Source organism: Danio rerio, chromosome 2 (assembly GCF_052040795.2).
Source record: "Danio rerio strain M-AB ecotype USA chromosome 2, GRCz13ab, whole genome shotgun sequence".
Taxonomy (NCBI): domain Eukaryota; kingdom Metazoa; phylum Chordata; class Actinopteri; order Cypriniformes; family Danionidae; genus Danio; species Danio rerio.
The window spans coordinates 46,442,997-46,468,375 of record NC_141022.1 but is presented as its reverse complement, the minus strand read 5'-3'; the positions used below and the strand labels follow the sequence as shown (position 1 = coordinate 46,468,375).

Genomic DNA, 25,379 nt, shown 5'->3' with positions numbered 1-25,379 from the left:
TAAACAAAAAAGAAAATTTGGTCACTAGTGTTGGGGATACTTCAAAAAAAGTCAATAATTAATAATTACATCACTAAAATTTAATTACTTTAAATTACTTTGTAATTATTGTGACTGAACTGAATTACAGTTCAGTTTCACAAGCTAATCTTGAGAGGAGCATGTGATATGATTGATCGTGGCTGGTCTCTCATCTGTAATCATTAGTATATGGATTATTCCAAACTCACTAAAAATAGCATTACTCCCTTACTTTGTTTTTTTTTTAACCCCATTCACCCCATCTCCCGCTTTCTTCCTTTACCGGGGGAGTTCTCGAGAACTACCTGATCTCGTACCCCCTTACATGCTCATTGACCAGGCGGGATTAATTATCTATGGGCTTAATTATCTCTGAGCTCAGGGTTCTCTCCCGGCACAGCATACCAAACCTGCTAATATATCAAGCAATATGGAACTGTGAACTCTTGAAATTTTAAATGTATAAGTTAAAATTTTCAATGAATACAATTTTTCATTTTTTTTAATAATAATTTTTTGGGTGGGGGGTTTACCTTTACTGGATAGGACAGTAGAGATTGTTGACAGTAAAGCAAGGGGAGCATAGAGAAGGGAAGGATCGGCAAAGGACCATAAGGTGGGAATTGAACTCGGGTCGCTATGAGCACCAAAGTGCATGTGTCAACGCACTAACCACTACACCACTGGCGCTGACAAAAAAAAAAAAGTTAAATTTAATGACACCAAATTTCAAATAGACCATACATAAAATTGTAAAACATTTAATTGTTTCTAAGTTATGCACAAATCTAACCTTCTTTAGTTGAAAAAGTGTGTTATTCTGCTAAATATCTGAATAACAAAACAAAACAAAACAAAAAAAGGACACAATTACTCTGCTTCTCTGAATTTACACCTACTTTGGACTCATTTCTTAATTCACTTTTTTCTTAAGCATATGCAGCATGATAAACATAGGCATATGCCTTGATACATGCAATCTTGTTTCTGCAAAATATACAAAAATAACAACAATTACTCGGCTTTTTAAAATTGATTTATACAGAACTGTTCAATCTATAGTATTTAAGTCAAGTATATTATAAAGTATCTAAGTACACTGTAAAAAATGCAGGGTTCCACACAATTGATTTGTGTTGGGACAACATGAAGGAATTCACTTATTAGGTTTAACAAATTTAAGTGGATTGAACATAAAAAAAATAAGTTGTCCCTTAAAAAACCTCAAGAATTATGTTGTTTCAACTGATTTTAAATAAGTAGTTTGAACAAGCAGCAAACATTTTTGAAAGTTAATTACCTAAAAATAAAAGTAATCCCAATTGACTTGTTCAGCAGAAATGTAATAACTGTAACTAATTACTTTGAAACTAAGTGAAGTTTCACAAACTAATTTCGAGAGGAGCACATGATATCCTCCTGAGACCCGGCCCATTGACTTGTGTCGGACATTGCGTTTTCATGAATTTTCTTTGAATTTTTTGAGCTACTCTGTCAAGTCCTGTTGATAGGACATCCTGGGCTTTCTAGTGATATGTCAGTTGATTGGCTGGCATGCTAGAAACCACTTCTTACACTGCATCCAAAATGGCCGACATACAAAAAAAGGGGAACGAGAGAGGCATGTAAAATTTAGGTTTTTAAATGTTTTTTTTACTTTTATTATTACATATATTTGTTTATTAAAGTGTCAGGGACAATACATTTAGCTTTCAAAGCTTTTAACTCGTTTGTGTTTAATTTGTGTTTAATACATCCTTTTTTTGAAATGTTCACTATAGTGGACACCAGGACCATCTTAATGTAATTAATGACTACATGTTGTAGGGGGCAGAACTGAAGCAGAGAGGATTCTTTATAAGATATTTAAGGGAGACTCTGATTTAGAGTCTGACTATCAGATAATTAGAGAATTAGAGACAAATCGCTTTTATGTTACATTTGTTTTGGATTATCATCAATTCTTTTTTTTTTTTTTTTTGTAGTTTGGCTTTCTTTAGACTAAAACGGTTTTAGGAATTTCAATACAAAAAGAAAAAAAAAGGCTTTTGTTTTGATTTTGTTACATAAATATTGCATTAATATCCCTTTACAGCCATATCCTGTAGTTTTGTTGTCTGAGTGGCAGTCGTTTGGAGCTAAAATGGTCCTGTGGTCCATTACAGTGAACATGCTGTAAAATAAAATTAAAAATAAAAACAAAATGTAAAAAATCAAAATTGTAGATTTTTTTTTAACCCAAAGGATGTAGGAAATCACTGAAAAAAGAAAAAAAATTATTTGGGTCTCAGGAGGATATGATTGACTGCAGCTGGTCTCTCATCTACAATCATTAGTTAGCCAATCAGATTAATCCAAACTCACTATAAGTAGCCTAGCAAAAAACTACTCCCTTATCTTCGTTTTCCAAAGAAACCCCCCATCTACTTCTTCTCCCCCTTTCTTCCTTTACCACGGGGAGCTCTCGAAAACTACCTGATCTCATACTCCCCTTACTTGCTCAATCGACCAGGCTCAATTATCTCTGAGCTCAGGGTTCTCTCCCGGGACAGTATGCCAAACCTGCTAACATTTGTCAAACAATATCTAAGTGTGAACTTTTGAGGCCAGCACTGAATGTCACTTCAAGAGTTCACACTTAGCTGAGGATTGATTATAAGCAAGTTTGGCATGCTGTCCCAGGTGAGAGCCCTGGGCTCCCTTCCGTTTGCAGGGCGAGAGGGGAGCCTTGGGCTCAGGTAGATCTCGATAACTCCCCCCTTGATAAGAGCTGATGATGACTAAAATGAATGCTATGAAGAGGTATGCTGCACGATGAGAGATTGACTGTAGTGCTAAATTTAGATTGATCAATTCACTTGTTGTACATGTTTTTGGAATGTGGGAGGAAACCGGACGACCTGGGGAAAACCCAAGCGAGCACGGGAAGAACATGCAAACTATGCACAGAAACGACCGCTGGCCAGTTAAAGGACTAGAACCGGTGACGTTCTTGCTGTGAGGCAACAGTGCTAACCACTGGGCCACCGTGCCACCCTATGGAGGGAAAGGTGAAGAGGTAGGGGTGGAAGGGGGGATTCTTCAAATCGAAGATGACTGTAGTGAAAAACCCTGGCTCTTTATAGTGGGTTAGGAATGGCCTGGTTAGTGGATCATACATGCTAATGCAACCATAATCATGTGATTCTCTCGAAATTAGTTTATGAATAAACTTCACTAATTGCTTTTAAGTGTGTGGGATGTTTTTACGAATCACTTCATGTATTTGAAAGGCTTTTAGATCCTCAGGCGTTTAGTCCTAATGATCAGGTGAATGTGAAATGAAGAAACCGATTGTAGTGATGAGGTTTACTGTATCTCTACAGACTCAGCCTCTGTGTATGTGATTTAGGAATGTTTTACAGGGATGTAAAGAATGGTTTTGCAGATCGATAGCTGGAATGTATAGATGAGTGTAATCTTCAATTTACCCAGAGATCCCAGCAGAGCACATCGACCCTGCTTCCATAGATCTTACTGGACTCGTCAACACACTCATCAACGCTTCACAACCAGGTATTACACACACTCACACACTTGTACAGATATCTTTACAGGGACTTTCCATAGACGTAATGATATATTTTTTTTAAAGCTGTAAATAATATGCCCCTTCTCCAACACTCACAGGAAACAATCTGCATATTTACAGCTTAAAAAGACTTAATTGATTTATGAACCGTTTTCCTCATGGGGAACAAAATAATTCAGTTAATGGTAATACAATAATTATAATTCAGTTCAGTTCAGTTCAGTTTAGCTCAGTTCAGTGTAGTTCAATATTCAATACTGAGAGTCCAAACACTGACAAGCAAATCTATCGATGCCGCATGCGCATCTCTACGGGTCCCAAACCATGCAAGCCAGTCGCAACAGCGGCAAGGAAAAAACTTCAACAATTGGCGAAAGTGAAGTATTAAAAAACCTTGAGAGAAACCACGCTCAGCTGGGCATGACAACTTCTCCTATGGCCAAACGTCTTGTGCAGAGCTGCAGTCTAGGCGCTGAAGGCTGAAGAACACTGGGCGTCAGTGAGGACTCGTCTGTCCCTGAAGCGTCACAGGAATCAGTCACATGCTCTCAAGCTCCTACAAGACCTTCCAGCCACTTTGGCTGTTTGAAAACCATTTTAAAGTTGTAGTTTTTTAAAAGCAAGGTTCGACAATAAAAACGACCCAAACACAACTGGTGGGATCGGTTCTCCTTTAAATAGACTGGAAAAAAAGTTATGCAACCACAGTCTTGCTGCTTTCAAGAGCTCCAGATTTGTGTTTTTGTAAGCAGCACTGGTTGCTTTCGCTTTGACCGTTCTTTGAACAGATTATTAATTGGCCGACGGGTTAACCGTGTGCGTGTGATCAACCTTTCATTGTCACTTACAGTATGTTTTTCACTTGGTTTCTCTAGCTTGCAGTTATTTTTGTTAATATGGTTTAATTATCATTTTTTACAATACCATTGCTTTAATGGGATTAACTCCCCATTTATGTATAGTTAACTAGTGATCTGGAACCTTTAGCCAGGACCGGTTACTGTGCATACTTCAGATACATGATAATAATTATTTTTTAAAGGTCAATTAATTAATTTTTTTATTTTTTAAAGATTGTTAAAAAAAAGTATAGTGTACGACACGACACACACAAAAAGTGAAATGAATGAGGAGGCAAGTGGACATAACCCAAAATCTAAATCAAGTCATTTTAGCTTGTCAAAGTCAAATTTATGCATTTAAAATTTATTTTCCAACAATAAAATTGTGGCTAAGGAAAATGCAGAGAGGCTGGTGATAAAAAAAAAGTTAATGTCAAGCCCTTATTATAGAAAATACTGTGAAATTGTCCTTTCTCTGTTAAACATCATTTGAAAAATATTTGAAAAAAGAAAAAAATAATCACAGGAGGGCTAATAATTCTGACTTCAACTGTATATTAACTAACTAACTGTTTACGTGTGTGTTTCAGGTTCCCAGCATCTTTTCTCGTTACTCAGTGTGACGTCTCACAGTTCCCTCTCTCTCCAAAAGCTCACGCTTCTGGTCTACAACAGTAACTATGCTCATCCACACAGCCAAATCACATCGTAACTACAGCAACAATATAGCACAAATATGATGTAATTCTGTGTGTGTTTGCATGTGTGTATCTGTGCGTCATGTACACATGTTTGGCTGTGTAGTCTCAAACGTACAGGAGATTGAGAGCAGTTTATTTTCATTGAGATACTGTTACTGTCTGACAAACAGGACCAATGACCTAACAGGTGAAATACCTCATTTTATACTTTTTGATTCAAATGATTGTCTGTCTGCCTGCCTGCCTGCCTTCCTATCTATCTATCTACCTATCTATCTATCTATCTATCTATCTATCTATCTATCTATCTATCTATCTATCTATCTATCTATCTATCTATCTATCTATCTATCTATCTATCTATCTATCTATCTATCTATCTATCTATCTATCTATCTATCTATCTATCTATGATCTATTAATAGCGGTGTACCTCAGGGCTCAGTATCAGGCCCTTTTCTGTTTCATATTTATATTTTGTCTTTCAGTTGTTTTAATGTATTTGTTTATTTATTTAAATATTATTCGAATAAATGTTCAGTATCAGTTGGCTCCAATGGCCTTGTGTTTAGTGAATCGACACATACATGCAGCACTACGATTTCTAGTCCTTTGGTTATCCTTTCCCCCTCTCTTTCTATGTTTCCAAAAAAAATTGTTAATACTCTCCACTGTCCTGTCCTATCAAATGTGAACACCTCTAAATAATAATTCAATATCAAATTCTAATCCAGCATCGCTATGGTGTTTTGTAGATTTCACTGCTATTCTGCTGGATGTGATGGGAAATTCCACCAGTTACCTGCAAGAACTATTTAAATCCAGCTCCATCCTCTCGGGTACTCAGTAGTGTCATGTGAAACCCTAGCATTAATGTACTGTAATGGTCTACTGGTCACTCTTCATATATCATATCAGTGTCATGTTGTCTATGTGTTTGTGCTATTATAATTATTTCAGTCAGTCAGAAGAACAGCTCTGACTGCATCTATATCTGTGTCATGGCTGGAAAGACAGGTGAGTGACAGTATTCATTTATAAACTGCTTTTTTTTTTCAATCGAATCCATTTTTTTTTTTACTTCATTAAGTCAAAAATGGCACAGTATAGATATGAACTCACTCAAGACAAGTTTTTTTTTTTAAATGAGCGCACTGCATAAATGTATTACAGTTTTTCTCAGTCGCTTTGGTACATTTTCCAGATCAGAATTGTAATTTGCAAAGCAGTAAGTGCATTTCTCAAAACAAAACGTACACATAGCAAAACACCACAGATTACCTGCAAAACCCAGTCTCTTGCTCAAAATCATTAGCTCATCTCTCAAAACAAACTTTCTGTGTCAATGAACATGTCAGTATAGCGTCAAAATTAGAATTCATTGTCTCATTGTGTGTGGATAAGACAAATTTCTTAGGCATGTTGTCAATTTAACAGTGATCTCTGAAGGGCTGCTCTGATGTAATGATAGATTTTTTTGTGCTGTTTGTACTGTAATTTGTTGACAGATCATGTCATTGTGATACAAAAAAGAAAAGACAGCAATGCATAGCACAAAGAAAAAATAACACAAAAGTAGAAATGTGAACACAAATGGCTGTGCAAATAGTATAAAGTGCTGTCTTGAGCACTTCGAGAAAGTGTCACTAAAATCAGACTTTTTTGCATTGGAAAAAATTAACAGAGTAACTGTCATATTGAAAACATGACAAAGACATCTGATTATTCTGTTCATAAACAATGATGTCAGGACTTTTCATCTTGATGACACTGACACTTTCATTGACATCAGCACTTGATTTTGAGGAATGAGCTGTCCATTTTGAGCAAGTGACACGCTTTTGCAGGTTATCAGCTAGGTATTCAGTTTGTACTAATTGATAATGAATGAGAATTGATAATGTAGAAAACAGAAGGGAATTGCACATAATCATATATATGGATTTGCAACTTGTGAAGATCGAACAGGTAGTTTTGAGAATTTCAATTCTGATCTAACAAATGGACCAAAGTGACTGAGAAAAACTGTAACTATGATTAGCAATGCTCTACACCAGTGGTTCTCAAACTGTGGTACTTGTACCACTAGTGGTACGCGGGCTGCCTTTTAGTGGTATGCAGAGTGATCCATTATGTCATATGTACATGCAACATATTTAAAAATGTATCAAAAATGGTTTATATATGAATATGATAACATATAGCCTTTATTTATGAGGTCCAAGCAATATTTCCAGGTTTTGATGAACATGATACTTTAGGTCAACACTTTACATTTAGGTACTGGAGATTTTTTTTTACCTTTTAAGAACAGTAGCCTACTATTTTAATGATTTTTTAAAAGCACATTTCAATTTAAACGTTGACATTTTATTTTGATTGTTTTTTTTGTTTGTTTTTTACATATAAGCACAGCAGTGTTAATGTTTAAACCATTTAAAAGGTTTAAAGTGGCTGCTGATAATAATAAATATTCTTAATCATAGTAATTAATCTTCCACATTTTTAAACTGTGCAGAGCTGTAGCTGCCTAATTAGGCCTATTACACTACTGTATTTCAACACTGGTCATATGGTGGTACTTGGAGTGACAATTTTTTTGTGAGATGTTACTTGATGAAAAAAGTTTGAGAACCGCTGCTTTACACTATCTTTTATTTGAAAATAATTGATTAAAATAATCAAAATACGCTAATTACTGTGTATGCAATTAAAAGCAGTAAGAAAAACAAGACAAACTAATATAAGGACCTGTGTTCAGACAGTGATCTGTCAAAGCTGTGGGAGATGGACTCTGTTACACCTCTGTTTAACCAGACCATCACAGAGGAAATCGCCAGAGGTATATATTTATTTCTCTAACACTTTTCTCTTTTGAAGAATAAGACTGGTCAAATGTAATTTTTCTCATGATTTCTTTTAGGTAATATGACATTTCCACTCCTGCCCTTTGGTAAGTGGAAGTATTTATTAGTGTCTGTTTTTCAGCTAAGACACTATAAGCTATCTTGTCATTTTTTTATAAAAATTGTGTATAAATGTATCGTGAGAATGAGAATATACCAATCAGATTCCTACTTTACTAGTGTGGCATGACCTTTCAAACAACAGTGATTTGGTGCAATGGCCTAAAGCCAGTACAGACTCCCACAGGACTGCCAGTACAGATGCCCACAGGAGCACAGGTATCTTAACTACAAGTTTTACGCTTATCTGAACATTTCTACTATTCATATTGATTTATAGTACTGATCCTTTCTAACTGATCTGACTGACACAATATTTCAGCTTTCAATGTTCAAATTATTTGATTTCATGGACTACTTTCACAAAGAGTGGAATAAAAACATATCTTAACTAATGTAGAAGAATCCACCTCTTTGTAGAGATAAACATCAGAGGAAGTGTCAAAGTAAGAGAACTCCAAACATTTTTTGTGAACTTTTTTTCTGTATTGAAGCAGGAACAGAGCTTTGATTAAGTGGCATTGATCTGGTTCATGCTAATTCATGCTAGGAAAATGCTAACAGCATACCAATGCTTAGTAGCAACATGCTATTTATGGCAAAAACATGATAGCATGTTAAGAAAGTGTATGCACACATTCAAGAAACTTGTATTGTTGGTCTGACAGAGACCTTTCGTTCATAACATTGTGATTTTAATAAATTGTTCTCTGTCAGTGGGCTAATTTTTTTATTGTCAAAAACACAATTGCAACATGCTAATTCATGCTAAAAATAAGCTAATTTTAGATTTTTTTTCAATTACAAAAATGTGCATGGATAAATTGTTTTTATCCAGGTGGGGTAAAAAGTCATTTAAATCCATGGTTAATTAAATTTGAATGCCAAAAAGGTTCAAATTGCTTGTTTTTTTAAATTATTTTACAGTATCAACTAGCAACTTACCATTGACAACCACTGATGCAACAGTGACATCATCAACCCCTATAGCAGCTCTTCCAACTAGTGCCACTGTAAAAACCACTACAACGACTCCTATGCCAACCACACCCACTAGTGATCTTACAACAGCTGGGACGAGCCAACCAACACCCGATTTTATAACATCAACAAAGTCCAGACCCAGGACTGAAGCCACTGTAACCACACACACCATCACTTCCAGGGTGACCATGACATTTCCACAGCCAACTTTGAGAAGAACCACGACAAGCATCCAGCAGCTCACTAAAGCATCCCATACTGAAAAACCAGGCAAGACTCACTATCATCATCAACATACACAAACACAAACACACACACTCACAAACTAGGGATGAGGCCTTAATATAAAAGGTGGACAAAAATAAAGCAAATAATAAAACAATGTGATAAACGAAACAAATATTAAGATGCTCTTACTATTTTCTGTTATGTATAATGAAAGTTTTAGGGGGAAAGCAGGTTGGAATTATTTTGAACTATACATGTAAATATTTACAGTAAGTAAGCTTCAGTTTGTTAACATTAGTTAAGAACATTAGTGAACAACATGAACTAATTATTCAATATTCTGAAGCATTGATTTATAATAGTTGCAGTATCTTTGAAGTAGTGTTTTTATTAATTGATGTAATAAAGAAAAAAAAACTTGAAGATAAAAATAGACCCATTTAAAAAGAAAACTATTGGAGTTATTTGAGACTTTGTGACTTTCCACTTTTAATTTAATGAGTTTTGGGGGTATACAAAGTATACAATGTACAATTTGTCACACATAAGAATTAATGGGAAATGGCACATTTTAGAAAATGTTCAAATAAGTAAACAGTATATCCGAATGCTAAGTTTGTTTATGTAGGGGAGAGCGGAAACGAAAGCAACGTGGGACGGAAGTAACAAATCCATTTTCTCAAAGCCCTGACCACATTTTCTTTTCAGACTCTGACAGCACATTCAGCATGATAGAGTTGCCAAATATAACCTGATTTCTTGACTGAGTCTCGCAGTTAGCTCCAAATTTCTGTTTTGAAGAGCAAAAAGTAAATTATTGTAAGTATTGTAGCGGTTCTTTTTTCCTTATTGCAAGTTGCGTTTCTCTTTTCCTGCAACACACTAATGATTTATCTATAGGGTATTTAGTGCAATAACACATCCTTAACTTTGCAGTGTCTAAGGTTTTCCATATAAATGTAAATCAAATTTAAATGGAAAGAGTTGATGAAAGTAACGCTGTCATGTATACCCCACTGCTAATAGCATACCTTAGTTTCACTTCCACATTAGAGTTTGCTGTGCTTTGATTCAGATGTTTTATAAAAAATAAATTATGCATAGTGCCAATATTAATAAAGTATTCAAAATGTTTCAAAATATTTAAAAATGTAAAAAAAAAAAAAAAACATTTTGTGTTGTTGAGTTGCTTTTGAAACGTTAAATTGAACTGAAATTTAATATGAAAATGCAGTTTAATTTTTTTTTGCAAAAATAAAGGACAAATATGTTTGCAGTGAATATTATCAAGGTCATAGTGAGATATATTTAAAATAAACCAAATGAAGCCAATACGTTTAGTTAATCATTTGTTTAAAGTGAAGTTAAATTGCAGTTGTTCAACATTGATACAAAATAACAGCTGATTTTGATAGACCACTGTTGTGAGTTAGTAACCACGGCAAAAAAAAATTGTTCTGCTAAATACATTATCTTTTAAAATTTATGAAAAATGTTATTTTCTTCCCTGCTCTCACCTATAGAATCTGCCTTTAGTTCCACAGGGCCCTCTAGTGGCAAAAAACAAACAATGCAGGTTTTTGTGATTTTTACATTACAGACACTACAGAGACCCAATTGCCTTCATTCTTGGGAACAAAAATGACAACCTTTTAGATAAAATCCGAGAGCTCTCTGACCCTCCATAGACAGCAATAGTTCCGAAATTCCACCTTGTGTAAAATGGACATCTGATGTCACTTTTAAACAATATATCCAGTAAGGAATGTGAAAAGAAAACAATCTGATGTATCAAAACAGTGATATAATTAAAAACGTTTACTAAATATATTAAGCTTCAACACAGTAAGAACAATATGCACTGTTATTTTTGTTGTTTAAATAATTGTTTTTGTGTTTTTTGTTTTGTTTTATTAATTACAAGAAACTGTATTATACAACTTAGAATACTGTAAAAGATGATAGTTATTTTACACAATAATTACATTAGAAACACAAGATAAAGAGGAAAACCTAAAAAAGCATAAAAAGTTAAGAGAAATAATGCAATAAATAATAAATAAATAAATAAATAAATAAATTTTGAATATTCAAGTAGCATGAAAGATCTCAACATATCTGCTCAAGAAAGAAGCACATTTCTTATTTTCAGTTAATCTAAGTGATTTAATTAAATGTTCTATTTCACATAGGAAGTCTATAAAGATTGGACTTTTTTTAAGGAACCTCAGTTTCTGAGAATAAAATTTCCCAGCAGGTATAAGAAAGTTTACAGTGGCTTCTAACGACTTCTTTTGGTTTTCAAAATAACAAATAATGTCCTTAATGTGCAAATAACCACCCATATAACCCTTGGAAAACCAATATGAACTTAAATCATCCCAAAACAATGATGATATATCGCATGAAAAAAACAAGTGACAAATATCTTCACTCATTCCTACAAAATGTGCAAATATCATATAACATCGCAAAATTTGGATAAGAGTGCATTACATGGGTAAATATTGTCGGGTCGGGTGGTTTGCAAGACCCACCCCTCACTTATACATGACATTGAGCTTATATGAGCTTATATGTCTTATTTTGATCATCATAGTGAAAATGACCCATCGAAAAGGCCTTAAGACTAAGCAGAATCCTCAGTTAGCTGTCGCTTCGGAGTCACTTCAGCTAATCAGTTTTGGCCAATGCAAACAATTATTTTACATGACTCCAACATCCAGCTGTGCAGGAAAACATACAATTTGAAGTATGAGAAGTCATATTTCGCAACTGTATTGTTTTTAAATGAAGAAACCATTTTTCAAGAAACTTTTATTGTAAATCTTGGCTCTTATTCAAACAAAAAATGACCAATAAAAAGGTGTGAAGCACCAAAAGTGCCCATATTAAAATTTATTTGAATACTATTTTGGCTAAAATATAAAAAAAGTGTGGTTATGATTGCCATTTGACAATCTAATTCAGAACAGTGCTTAAAATATCACTAAGATACAAGATTTAAATTTTATAATTAAATAGAAAATGAGGCGTATAATTGCAAGAAGGTCAATTTTTTGAGGAAAACAGAACCACCCCTTTCACCAGGCTGGCGTCTGTAAACTGTGCTATGTAGAATAAAAAAGAAATGAGCCAATTACTCAGAAAAGATAGCTATTGTTTTAGAGTAAAAAAAATTAAATGAACTGTGTGAAATCTGCCTTTGTAAGCATGCTACTAACTAACCCCCTGTCTGTTACAACATGCCCCGCAGGTGGGGTAAATAATAGCATTTTTACTCCTGGCACTTTTGGCAATACAGGAACCATAAGTCCGGTGATCATATTTTCAGTGCTCATTTGTAGGAGAGGCTTGTGTGTTATTGGTAAAAAAATAAATAAAATGTGGTTTGTCTAACCCCATTACTTTGTTCATTATTTGACCAATACCAAAAGGTGTTACTTTGTTCCCTGCTCTCCCCTATGTAAATGGGATACTTGGGGTATGAACTTATTATTGAAGTCTTTACTAAAAATAGATTTTCCTCCAAAGCTGTGACAATTGTTTGGAACGTGCTTTCTAACTAGACCTGCTTTCATCAGACATAGTAATCTGTATAGCCTTAATTGACTTAAATTCCATATAACGGACATGGAATTGATTAATATTTATAAAACTCTCGTAAGTTAAAAGATCCCCGTTGCTATTAAAAAGATCAGAAACAAAAATAATGTTCCGTTGTTTAAATAAAGATATCTATTCAAATGACTAGCTGACGCGCACACGCTGGAATGTGACATCTCGTGACCTTTTCTTCTGTTCAAGCGGCTGCGGCGGCACAGCGGTGCCCGGGCAGGGTTAATTTTATTGTTGCCATGCCAATGATTTGATTTGAATGGAGTCAGTACGGAGCTGCTGATAGTGTCCATAGCAACGCTCCATTATTTTCCCGGGAGATTGTTGTGATTTGGCGGGGTCAGGCAAGGTTAAAAGCACATTAAAAATCAATATATACACACTTGCGTCTGTCTCATCGAGTCAGACTCAGAACACAGCGGTCACCGCATAACGTTATATGAGAGCGAGAGAGAAAGAGAGAGAGAGACGTGAATCACACACATCTGAGAGGCTTTTACCTGCTGCCCATGTCAACAGCTCTCCATACAGGTGCCCTCATTCACAGCGGAAGACATGGAGAGACAATGAGAGCCCTCATCGACCCTCGAGTGGACATTTAATCTGACACATAAATACAGATTTAGCCACTAGATGGCACTACAAGCTAATGCAAATGAACATACACAGACGCAGCTATTATGATTCACCAGTCTCAATTTATGGTCTCAATTGACAAAATCATGATTTACATACAGTAACTGGATGTATCTGTCGTTATTTGAACTCAGTAGTACATGACATGTTTACTCTGTTCACATGCAGGTAAACTGAAAAAAGTTATTGTATTTACTCAATTTTTCTAAGGTAAGTGGTTGCAAACAATCTATATGGGCTGAATTTAAACAAATAAATGAAATTGAACATTACTCAGTTTAATCTGTTTAAATTATAACATATAAATTGTTTGTGCCGCTTACCTTAAAATGTATTTTCTGTCAATCCAATTAATTGTTTATTTCAGCCTATAGGAATATACTTTTCTTATATTATTGGATAGTTTTACTTGACATTTGTGAGATGTATGCTAATTTTAATGCTTTAAATAGGTTAAACAGTTGTTATTTTTTATTTTTTTTAACGCTATTTCATTAAACATTTCCACTGACAACTGATATGGCATCCCAAAAGAAAATCCCCCCAAATTATTTATATTCTTGTTTTAATATATATTTTTATAATTATTTTAGTATTGTAGAATTAATTTTATTCAAATGACGTATAAACTATTAAAAAAAATAATTTAGCAGTTTTTATGCCTTTTCTCTAAACTTTTTCATAGACATCATGATATGGCATCCCAAAAATCCCTAAAAATATTCATATTCTTGCTTTAATATGTATTTTTTATAATCATTCTTGTGTTATTATTATTTTATAATTATTTTAAAATTGCATCAATGTCATTATTTTATTATATTAAAATATGTATGAATTATTTAAAAAAGTATTAAAATTTTTTTTATTTCCCTCGACAGTTCCACTGACAACTGATTTGGCATCCCAAAAGAAAATCCCCCAAATTATTCATATTCTTGTGTTAATATATATTTCTATATAAATTATGATTATTTTATAATTGTAGAATTTGTTTTATTCAAATTATGTATCAATTATTATAATCTATTTTATTTAGCCTATTAAGTCTCTTTTCTAAACATTTCCACAGACATCTAATATGGCATCTTAAAAAAAAAAAAAAACAATCCCCCAAATAATTTATATTATTGTGTTATTGTTATTATTATTATTATTATTATTATTATTAATATTATTATTATTATTATTATTATTATTATTATTATTATTATTATTATTATTATTATTATATAATTATTATAGAAAATCCGATTGTCATTATTGTATTTTATTACAATTATTTATGAATTATTCCAAAATTTATTTCATTTTTTTTATTTCTCCAAACCTTTTCACTGACATCTGATATGGCATCCCAAAAGAAATGAGCGTTTTATCATATATATTTTTATAGTCATAATTATTTTAGAATAAAATACAATTGAAAAGAAAAATCACCAAAATTATTTACATTCCTGTGTTATTATTAATTTAAAATTATTTTAGAATAGTATTTATGTCATTATTGTATTTTATCAAAATTATAAATGAATTATTTTTAAAAAATATTTACTGTTTTTATTTCTCCAAACGTTTCCACTAAGGTCTGATATGGCATCCCAAAAATGTTTCATTTACTTTCATTTCTTTCTTTCTTGTTTAATTTAAATTAAGTTTGTAAAATGAATTATTATGTAAAATGAATTAAGTATGAGTTAATTAAAAACAAAATAATTATTATGCCTTTTCTCTAAAAATTTCCACTGACGTCTGTAGAGGATTGCCTTTTATAATTATTTTAGAATTACACATGTCATTATCTTATTTTATTAAAAGGATGTATGATGTATTTAAAGATTTTTTCTCCAAACGTTTCCACTGAGGTCTAATATGGCATCCCAATAGAAAATTCCCTAAATTATTTATATTCTTTTGTTATTCTTATTTCATAATTATTTTAGAATAGTATTTCTGTTATTCTTTTTTTATTAAAATTATGCATGAATTATTAAAAGTTAATTTCATTTTTTTTCTCTAAACATTTATACTAACATCATCATATGGCAACCCAGAAGATAATTCTCCAAAATATTTATATTCTTGTGTCATTATTATTTTATATATTTATAAATAATTGTAATTAATTTTAATTATTCAAGTTGTATGAATTATTTAAAAAAATAACTTTTTTTTAACTGACATCATGATATGGCATCCTAAAAGAAAATTCTACAAAGAAAATTGATAGAATTGCAAAGCTCAAACAGTAGGAAGCGTTTTAAAAGCAGAGCAAGCTTTACTTTAATGGCATCTCTCTGGCGAGTCAGCAAATGGCTTACATTCTCTGCAAATAATGATGAATAAAATATTCACATAAAAAATCTAATTATCACATACAACCAGCAGAACAAGGACACACTTTCCTTTATCTATCAACATGCTGCAAAAATGTTCCTCTTCAAAAATACATGACATTCTTTCATCTTTCTGCGTTCTTTCATCTTTTGGTACTCGCAGCACTTTCTGTCCCTCAGTCTTTTTTGTGATGATATTATTTCTTGTGACAGGATGCCCATGGAGAAGAGAGCTGCTTCATCAAGAAAGTGAGAAAGAGGACCTAAAGGAGACCCCCGAAGAGGAGCTGTCGTGGGGCAGAGCGACCATCAGCTCGGTGAAGCTGCAGCCGTGTGTGTTTGAGCTGTGCAAGTTTTACTCTCAGTGTGTGTGCAGAGGATTCAGCCACCGAGCAGCAGCTTTACAGCGGTACGGCACTGCACCACAGCTGTTTACACCCCCAGCAGGACATACACAGCAGGCAGGAATAATGCACATGCATTTTACAGAAGACTCGCAAAGCTGTGTTGGGTATAATTAGTTACAAAGTAACTAGGTACTTTAATTAAATTACATTTCAGCTGAAAAGGTAAAGTAAGGGATTACTGTTCATTTTTAAGTCAGTTTCTTGGAATACACTTGCGTTAAATTCATTAAGTCATTCATTTTCCTTCGACTTAGTAACTTTATTCATCAGGGGTTGCCACAGGGGAATGAACCCACGAGAACACAGGGAGAACATGCAAACTCCAAACAGAAACGCCAACTGACCCAGCTAACTACTGAGCCACAGTGTCGCCCATGCCTTAAATATTCATTCATTCATTCATTTATTCATTCATTTTCTTTTCGGCTTAATCCCATTATTGATCTGGGATCACCACAGCAGAATGAACTGCCAACTGGCAGTGGGTAGCACTGTTGCCTCACAGCTAGAAGGTTGATGGTTCGAGCCTCGGCTGGGTCAGTTGGCATTTCTGTGCGGAGTTAGCATGTTCTCCCCATGTTTCCGTTGGTTTCCTCCAGGTGCTCCGATTTCCCCCCACAAATCCAATGCGGTGCAGGTGAATTGGAAATGATAAAATTGACCGTAGTGTATTGTGTGTGAATGAGTGTGAATGGATGTTTCCCGGTAATGGGTTGCAGCTGGAAGGCCATTCGCTGTAAAACATATGCTGGATAAGTTGGCAGTGACCCCAGATTAATAAAGGCACTAAGCCGAAAAGAGAATGGATGAATGAATAAATGAATGAATTTTCATTTATGGGTGGCGCGGTGGCGCAGTGGGTAGCCCTGTTGCCTCTCAGCAAGAAGGTCACTAGTTCGAGTCTCGGCTGGGTCAGTTGGCATTTCTGTGTGGAGTTTGCATGTTCTCCCCATGTTGGTGTGGGTTTCCTCCGGGTGCTCTGCTTTTCCCCACAGTTCCCCCACAGAATTGCAAAAGTATTATATAAATACTGTATATGGAAAACACCTGAGAATCACAAACTACAGAAAATGTTAATTGATGTATATTTTTACAGCGTATGTTAATTACCCAGGTTTGTTTATGAAATGAGTAGCTTGAGAGTGTTAGACTGTAATTGTGCACAGGGCTGTAGCCAGCCTGATAAAAGGGGTGGTTCTTTTTTCTCAAAAGTTAGACCTTTTTGCAGTTATACACCTCATTTTAATTATAACATTTAAATTTAGCATTTTATTGCCATTTTAGGCATTGTTTTTAGCTGAACTTGACAGATGGTAATCATAACCACACTTTTTGATGTAGGCTCTACCAAAATTTCCTAAAGATTTAGAATAAAGAAATATGACCAAATACTTATTTTTAAAGCACAATTTATTACATAACAAATCATAAAATAACACATTAATCTGTTAAAGGTTTAAATGAAAAACTGTAGCCTATTGTCATTTATTAGGCAAATAACAACCTGGCAGCACATTCAACTTTCAGAAATCAGAATTTGGCCATTTCAATAAAAAAGTAGTTAAAACATAATTATAATAATAATGTAGATCTTCACAGTTTTTCTAGCCTCCTCTCGTAAAAACAAAAAAAGTACATTTGAAAATTCCTGAATAACAACAATAGCCAAATAGCTGAAAATTAATTTTAATAATGGCTGCTTTTTGTGCTTTTTATTGGTCAAATTTTGTTTCAAAAATAAGATCCAAGATGAATGTTTTCTCTGTTTAAAAACAATACAGTGGTGAAAGATGACTTCTCTTACGTCAGGTTGTATGTTTTCTTGCACAGCTGCATGTTGAACTCATGAAAACAAATTGTTAGCATTTGGCAAAACTGATTAGCTGAAGCAACAGCTAACAGAGTGTTTCCCTTGGTCTTAAAGCCTTTTTCAATGGATTATTTTCACTATTTATAGTGACATTGCAGTCAAAATAGGACAAATGATCTCATGGAACAAATTCTGAACTTTTGTCAGTGAGGGACGGGTCTTCCGAACCACCCGAATCGCCCTGGCTACAGGCCTGCCTGCATTCAGTAGTATTGTATTAATAATGTTTTGTTTGTGTTCAATAGATACTGTGTGGACAGTCACCGATGGTATGAGAGACATACTGCAGAAGTCTGCGGTCGGATGAGGAGAATCACCTTTTCCAGAAGTGAGTTACACAACATCAACCAATCTAATACTGACAGGAAACAAATGATATAATAATGATTTAATAACCCTATTACATACATACAGTATAAAACATTCATCACATATACAGTACAAAACATTCATCTAACTCTAAAAGTCCATTCAAATCATTAGCAATAACAGAGAGAAGTTCCAATTATTGAAAGTCCTTTATGCTTAATTTAACCCTCAAAATGCATCCAAAACCAGCATGATAACTTAATATTTTTTTACATAAAACCATGAAAATTTTTGGATCCACAGCTAATCTTCTTATATGGAAAACGTTTTGAATGTTACCATGCTTTATTATTGTACATTTTAATTAAATAACAAACTGAGAAGTTGTTATGAAGGTTAACAGTTTTTTTTTTTTTTTTCAAGCATACACTTTTGTTTCGGAACGTATCTCGTTTGCCCAGTTAGCCCGGTTCGTTTGGCATATGTGAACAGGGCAATCGCGCTCTGTTCCGCGCCAAAGTAATCGCTCCGAGATCGCTTGAATGAGGTGGTCTCGGCTCGATTGAAACAAACCCTGGAGCGGTTCGATTGCAGTGAGAAAGCGATCCGATCCGAGCGCGGTTATATCACTGTGTTTTATGGATATGTAATAGGTATACGGCCATATGAAGAGAGAATTATGAGTAGGGCGGGAAGTTTCGCGAGTCTCCGGATGCCCGCAAACGAGTGATGATCTCCCGGTAATCTCGCGTCTCCCTCCTGGTCCTCAAATAGGCACCGTCGCGCACCCTTCTCACCCCTCCCCACCGCATCTCTCCTCAGACACGTCGCGCGCGCACACCCTGTCAATCACCACCAAACCACCACCTATCCTGACAGCTCAGCGGGACGCTGCAAAATAAACCCTGACACTCTGACCAATGTGAGGAGAGTTTACTCGCACGTGACTTGTTTTAGCTCTTTTGGTCCGATTAGAAACTTTGCAGTGTGAAAGCGAACCGCTCCAAGAGCAAAGAGCAACAATGTAACAATTGTAATCTCTGTTTCGGAACAACTGAATCGATTCACAGGTGTGAAAGCACCCTTAAACTTAAATTAAAACTTAGAATAAAAAATAGAAAATATAGTTCACAATATTACTACAGACGATATATAGCATTAAACGATTAAAAAAAAGTTATTTATCTTTATTGATAATATCTTCATTCATTTCTTTCGGCTTAGTCACTTTATTCATCAGGGGTCACCACAGCGGAATCAACAGCCAACTTATCCACCATATGTTTTACACAGCGGATGCCCTTCCAGCTGCAACCCAGTACTGAGAAACATCCAAACACACTCATTTACACTCATGCACTACAGTCAATTCTTTCGTTTATTCAATTCACCTATAGCGCATGTCTTTGGACTGTGGCGGAAAGCGGAGCAATAAGAGGAAACCCATGCACACACTAGGAGAACATGCAAACTCCACACAGAAATGCCAACTAACCCAGCCTGGACTCTAACTCGCGACCTGCTCAGCGACTAGCTGTGAGGTGACAGTGCTAATCTCTGTGCCACGGTGTCACCCCTCTGAGGTGATTATTCTGGACTATTTAGAGTTATGTCAGTCTGCGGTTAAAAGCGTAAGATCCGCTTTATTATTCCATCTCAAACACACACACACACACACAGGTCAGCTCATTAAATGATCTGCATGCGTGTTTGTGTGTGTATACTTGTGTGTATGTGATCCCATTTAAACCCTCTTCCTACCAGACTAATGATGTCTAGGGTCAGTTTTAATGATGGTGAAGAGTGTGTTGTGTTGTGCTGGACAGAGACAGAAGATGAAACAGGTTGCAGACAGACACCTGATTAGAGCGTCTCCAGCGGTGAACTGAACCGTCTGAGACTGTTGATCGTGTTTGGTTAGTTCTTGAGAATCTCCAGTCATTTAAGGCCACATGCGGCTCCTTGTTTGCTGACCACACAAGCATCCTCAGCTATAATTGTGTGAAGTCGGACATGAGCTGATGAAGCAGAAAAGCACTGAAATGGCACAAGTTAGCCAAGAGCAGACATGAACTGAAATTGCAGGACTTTCTGATTATTGCATTAGGGCTCTTATAAGTGTGGCTTGAAAAGCATCTGCTGGATAAAACATATAATTGGCGGTTCATTCCACTGTTGTGATAAATCAGAGACTAAGCTGAAAGAAAGTAAGCGAGTTAGTGAGTGAGGGTTCATATTGGAAATGATGAAAGCTTGATTCTGTGACTGAATAACAATAATAATAATAATAATAATAAATATAGCTGCAAGCAGCAATAGCTGGGCCAAGCAATCCAGAGGCCATGAGCAGCAAGCTCTACAGAGAACACCATATCAAGTAACACAATGATTTTTGAATACATTTAAAGTTCATTTAACTGGTAATGTAAGCAAAAACATAAGCATGTCAAAAATTTATTGGTTTATAACTCTTGACCAGTAGGTGGTGCTGTTACTATATGTATGTGATGTGGTCAGTGTGAGGGGACAATTACATACATTAAGTTTTGTCAATATGTATAAACATTGTAGAGTTACAGCCTCAGATGCAGTTTGCCATTGTACCAGCATATTTGTTGTGCAGTAAACAATAACCGTATTGCCAAAACTGCTAACTCTTTGTCAACATCATCTGAATATCACGTGACTCAAATTTGGTGAAAATTGGACCAATGGCCTAGGAGGAGCTTTTGAACAAAATCAAAATGACGATCATCTTTGTGCCAAGATGATCTGGTTAAATATTGGTGACAATTGGACTAACCTTGTAGGATGAGTTCGAAAAAGTAGGTTTTACAAACTCTTAATTTTAGAAAAAAAACTTAACTATACATTTTTTTTTATTTGGTGTCAATTTGAATTGGCATAAGCCAACAAATCAAGGAAAAAAGAATTTTGATTTTGCCACCCATGGTTTAAAATTTATAAACATTTCAAAATTGCAACTTTGGACAAGTGGTGGCGCTAGAGAGTATGACTTACAGGGTCCAAATTTGGTCCATTTGAAGAATTACATGTCCTCTATCCATATGCCAAATTTCAAATCACGATGATGCCTTTGTACCTTCGGTGCTTGGCCCCTAATAAATAACAGCAATAATCACTTTCTTCTCAGAATTGCAAATTTATATCCCACTGTTGCTAGTAAGTAGCAGTCTAGCAGTTTTTTAGTTTAAGAGATTGTTTAGCAATTGTTTATGTCTAAAAAAAAATCTGAATTGTTATATGTAAACTTAGAATGGCAAGAAATTTGCAAGGTCCCATATAAACTCACAATTCTGACAGATGAATTTAATTAATAGTGGGAAACCTGACTTAACGTTAAGAGTTCAAAGTTTACTTCCATCTTAATTTTTTATTCTCCTTTTAATCCTTTAGGCATCTGTAAGATATTGGCTAATATTTATGATAATTTAACATATATTGGAAAAACACTTTGCTAGTGGACAGTTAAAGAGAGTCACCTAGAAAAATGTCCATGTTATAAAAAAAAATTTAATTAAAAAGAAAAACTGTATCATACTGAGAATCATTATAATGGTGTATGATTTACCAACAGAAATTATAAAATATTTATTTAAAATTCTAATATAATTCTTGTACACACTACAATTAAATAGTTATATTTAAATTTCAGAATATCCAGCAGGCTTGTGTTTAAAGTAAGGGAACAAATGTAATGTATTATAATGTACACTACCTGACAAAAGTCTTTTCGTTGATCGCAGTTGTAAGAGCAACCAATAATAACTTGACTTCTAGTTGATTATTTGGAAAAATGGCAGAAGGTAGATATTTCCGATGACCCATCTCCTGAACTGCATCCCAATCATTACAAATACTGCAGAAGGCATACTGGAGCCTGCATGAACTCAAGGTTCTCACAGAAATCAGTCAAGTTTGGTGAAGGAAAAATCATGGTTTAGGGTTTCATTCAATATGGGGGCATGCGAGAGATCTCAAGCGGGATGACAACATCAACAACCTGAGGTATCAAGATATTTGTACTGCCCATTACATTAGAAACCACAGGAGAGGGTAAATTCTTCAGCAGGATTGAGCTCCTTCTCATACTTCTGCCTCCACATCTAAGTTCATAAAAAGCAAAGAAGGTCAAGGTGCTCCAGGATTGGCCAGCCTATTCACCAGACATGAACATTATTAAGCATGTCTGGGGTAAGATAAAGGAGGAGGTATTGAAGATGAATTCAAAGAATCTTGATAAACTCAGGTAGTCCTGCAAAAACGATTTCGTTGCCATTAAATTCTTTGCAGTATTTTATTTTGGTAAAATAAGCATAATCTAGAGGTATTTTCCTTTCATTTAAGCCACTTCTGATCCCAAATGATCAAACTCAAGTTATTATTTGTATATATATATATATATGATCACATTGCATCTTTTAACTTCATACAGCATATGAAAATAAATCATTCTTTATTTACAAAATAATTAAACCTTTACACGAAACCTAATCGCGTCTCCATAGCAAAAGCATACTATACACCTATTTTACCAAAACATATTTTATATTCATATAATTATAGCCTATAATTAACATTTATGTATTCATACACGATATTTAATCACATTGCTGCCTGGTTAAGTTTCAGTTTGTTTTGAAGCCTTTTCTTTCTCTTTCTCTCTCAGATCTGAAGCAGAAATGTCTGGCAAGAATGTGTGTGAAGATGTAAGTCGAGGTGACAGACATCTGAACTGAAGAGCGTGTGTGTTTATGTATGTGTGAGAGAAACAGCTCTGTAAAACACCCCAGTGAATCTGAGCAGTGTGTAAATCTGTAGTGTCCAGATTTTACTTTCTCTATGAACATGAATAAAACCAAACATATTTACCTATGCCAGATTTTTCATTTGGAACTACACTACAAGCAATTAAATTATATAAAAAACTCAAGTCAAATCAATCAATCAGTCTATCTATCTATCTATCTATCTATCTATCTATCTATCTATCTATCTATCTATCTATCTATCTATCTATCTATCTATCTATCTATCTATCTATCTATCTATCTATCTATCCATCCATCCATCCATCCATCCATCCATCCATCCATCCATCCATCCATCCATCCATCCATCCATCCATCCATCCATCCATCCATCCATCCATCCATCCATCCTAGCAATCATGCTAGCAACATGCTGAAACAGTAGCAGCTCGATAAAACACGCTAGAAACTGAAGCTAGAAGCTTCACTGAACCTCAACACCAATATGCTAATATATGTAAACACTATCAACCTAATAAACATGGTAGCATTGTGGTAAAACATTAGCACTATGTTAAATCACATTACAAACATTCTACCCATCACACATGTATATAATATGCCTCTAAGATGTTTACGATTTAGAAGGCAAATAAAACAGTTTTATCTATCTTCATATCCATTTATCCTGCTATTTTTTTAAACACACAAGCAGCATGCTGAAACATAGTAGCAACTTCAAAAAACATTATAAAACCGTCTAAAGCTTCACTGAACCTTAACTCCAATGTGCTAATACATGTAAACAGAAAATACACATTTCAGACATACAGTACATGTTGAGCTGACAGCTAGCTCTGAGCCAGCAGCTAGCTCTCTGTAGCTCTCAAACTGTCGCCCACTGAGGCTAAGCAGGGCTGTGCCCGATATGTATCTGGATGGGAGACCACATGGTAAAGCTATAGGTTGCTGCTGGAAGTGGTGTTAGTGAGACCAGCAGGGGTGATTTCTTGGTGATTTCCAAAAATCAAATTCATTTTATTAAACTATTAAAGTTACCATTTTTTTTATTAATAAACTACAGACGAAATAACATTGAAGGTAATAAAAAACAGAATGCAAAAAAGAAGCCATAAACCGTTTGATTTATTTTTTTATTTTTTTGGGACTACTAGGGTGATAGACGTTATATTAACCTCATAAAAAATTGTGTTAGATGCAGCACATTGACATTATGGCACCAGGTTAAACTTTCTGGCATCTTTACGGCACTCAGGTTTAAATGATGAATAGACTTGGGCCTATTGTTTGCGCCATTGTGTGCAAGGTTTATATATTTATTACCATCTCAGAGGATATTGGGGGACACAAGTCACTAGCATTGTTATTTTTGGGGGTCGCGGGCTGAAAAGTTCAGGAACCCCTGCTGTATATGACATGGGCCTTTTGGTTAGAACGTTTCTGCAGTGGTTAGCATGTGTCAAATTGTAAAAGTAAAAAATAAAAAAATATATCCTACTTAATCATCATCATCATCATCATCATCATCATTAATATTATTAATATTATTATTAAAGTATAATTTTCTTCATTTCCTTATAATTAATAAATATTGCATTCCATATCTTAATAAATTGCCTCATTATTTACTTATTTAAATGATTTATATATAAGATTAGAATGTGTGTTAGCTTTTGTAAATGATTTTATGTTTTAGAATATGTAATGTTCTCAATAATATTTGTAAAGGAAATATTAGGCCCTATATGTGCTGTTTACATATATTTCAATTAATATGAAAAACGAGTGCATGTTTTTACTAAAACTGATATTGAAATTTTTTTTAAATGCGTGAGCGTGTAAAACAATATAGTTTACAGAAAGAAATGATGAGGTTCTTCTCTAAAGAAGTTGTTACTCCACCCCATTTAAAGCATCATTGTGGGTGTTTTATGTTATAACTAACATGGTTTAAACGATGGATCTGCGACAGAGAAGCTACACAGGTTGTTCTTTTACCTAATGGTGCATCGCACTAAGTTCAGGCGCAAATTACAACTTTAGACTCATCCTACGTTTAGGGTTGACCCTGCAGCCCTGTGTGAAATGAGCAATATT

At 34.6% G+C, this 25,379-nt stretch overlaps 1 protein-coding gene across 2 annotated transcripts in view; it reads left to right on the top strand.

The window, feature by feature from the left end:
• hhla1 (HHLA1 neighbor of OC90) overlaps nucleotides 1-24,778 on the top strand; it is a 29,654-nt gene extending 4,876 nt beyond the window's left edge. For both annotated transcript variants that reach the window (XM_087241261.1, XM_087241260.1), the window contains 12 exons: nucleotides 3,496-3,576; nucleotides 5,025-5,108; nucleotides 5,239-5,322; nucleotides 5,891-5,974; nucleotides 6,096-6,152; nucleotides 7,897-7,977; nucleotides 8,059-8,088; nucleotides 8,222-8,320; nucleotides 9,029-9,355; nucleotides 16,117-16,312; nucleotides 18,426-18,508; nucleotides 23,180-24,778. In XM_087241261.1, coding sequence (XP_087097387.1) covers nucleotides 3,496-3,576; nucleotides 5,025-5,108; nucleotides 5,239-5,322; nucleotides 5,891-5,974; nucleotides 6,096-6,152; nucleotides 7,897-7,977; nucleotides 8,059-8,088; nucleotides 8,222-8,320; nucleotides 9,029-9,355; nucleotides 16,117-16,312; nucleotides 18,426-18,508; nucleotides 23,180-23,223 — 1,250 coding nt within the window. In that variant the 3' untranslated portion in view covers nucleotides 23,224-24,778. The remainder of the gene's footprint in view (nucleotides 1-3,495; nucleotides 3,577-5,024; nucleotides 5,109-5,238; nucleotides 5,323-5,890; nucleotides 5,975-6,095; nucleotides 6,153-7,896; nucleotides 7,978-8,058; nucleotides 8,089-8,221; nucleotides 8,321-9,028; nucleotides 9,356-16,116; nucleotides 16,313-18,425; nucleotides 18,509-23,179) is intronic.
• Nucleotides 24,779-25,379: the final 601 nt, after the last annotated feature.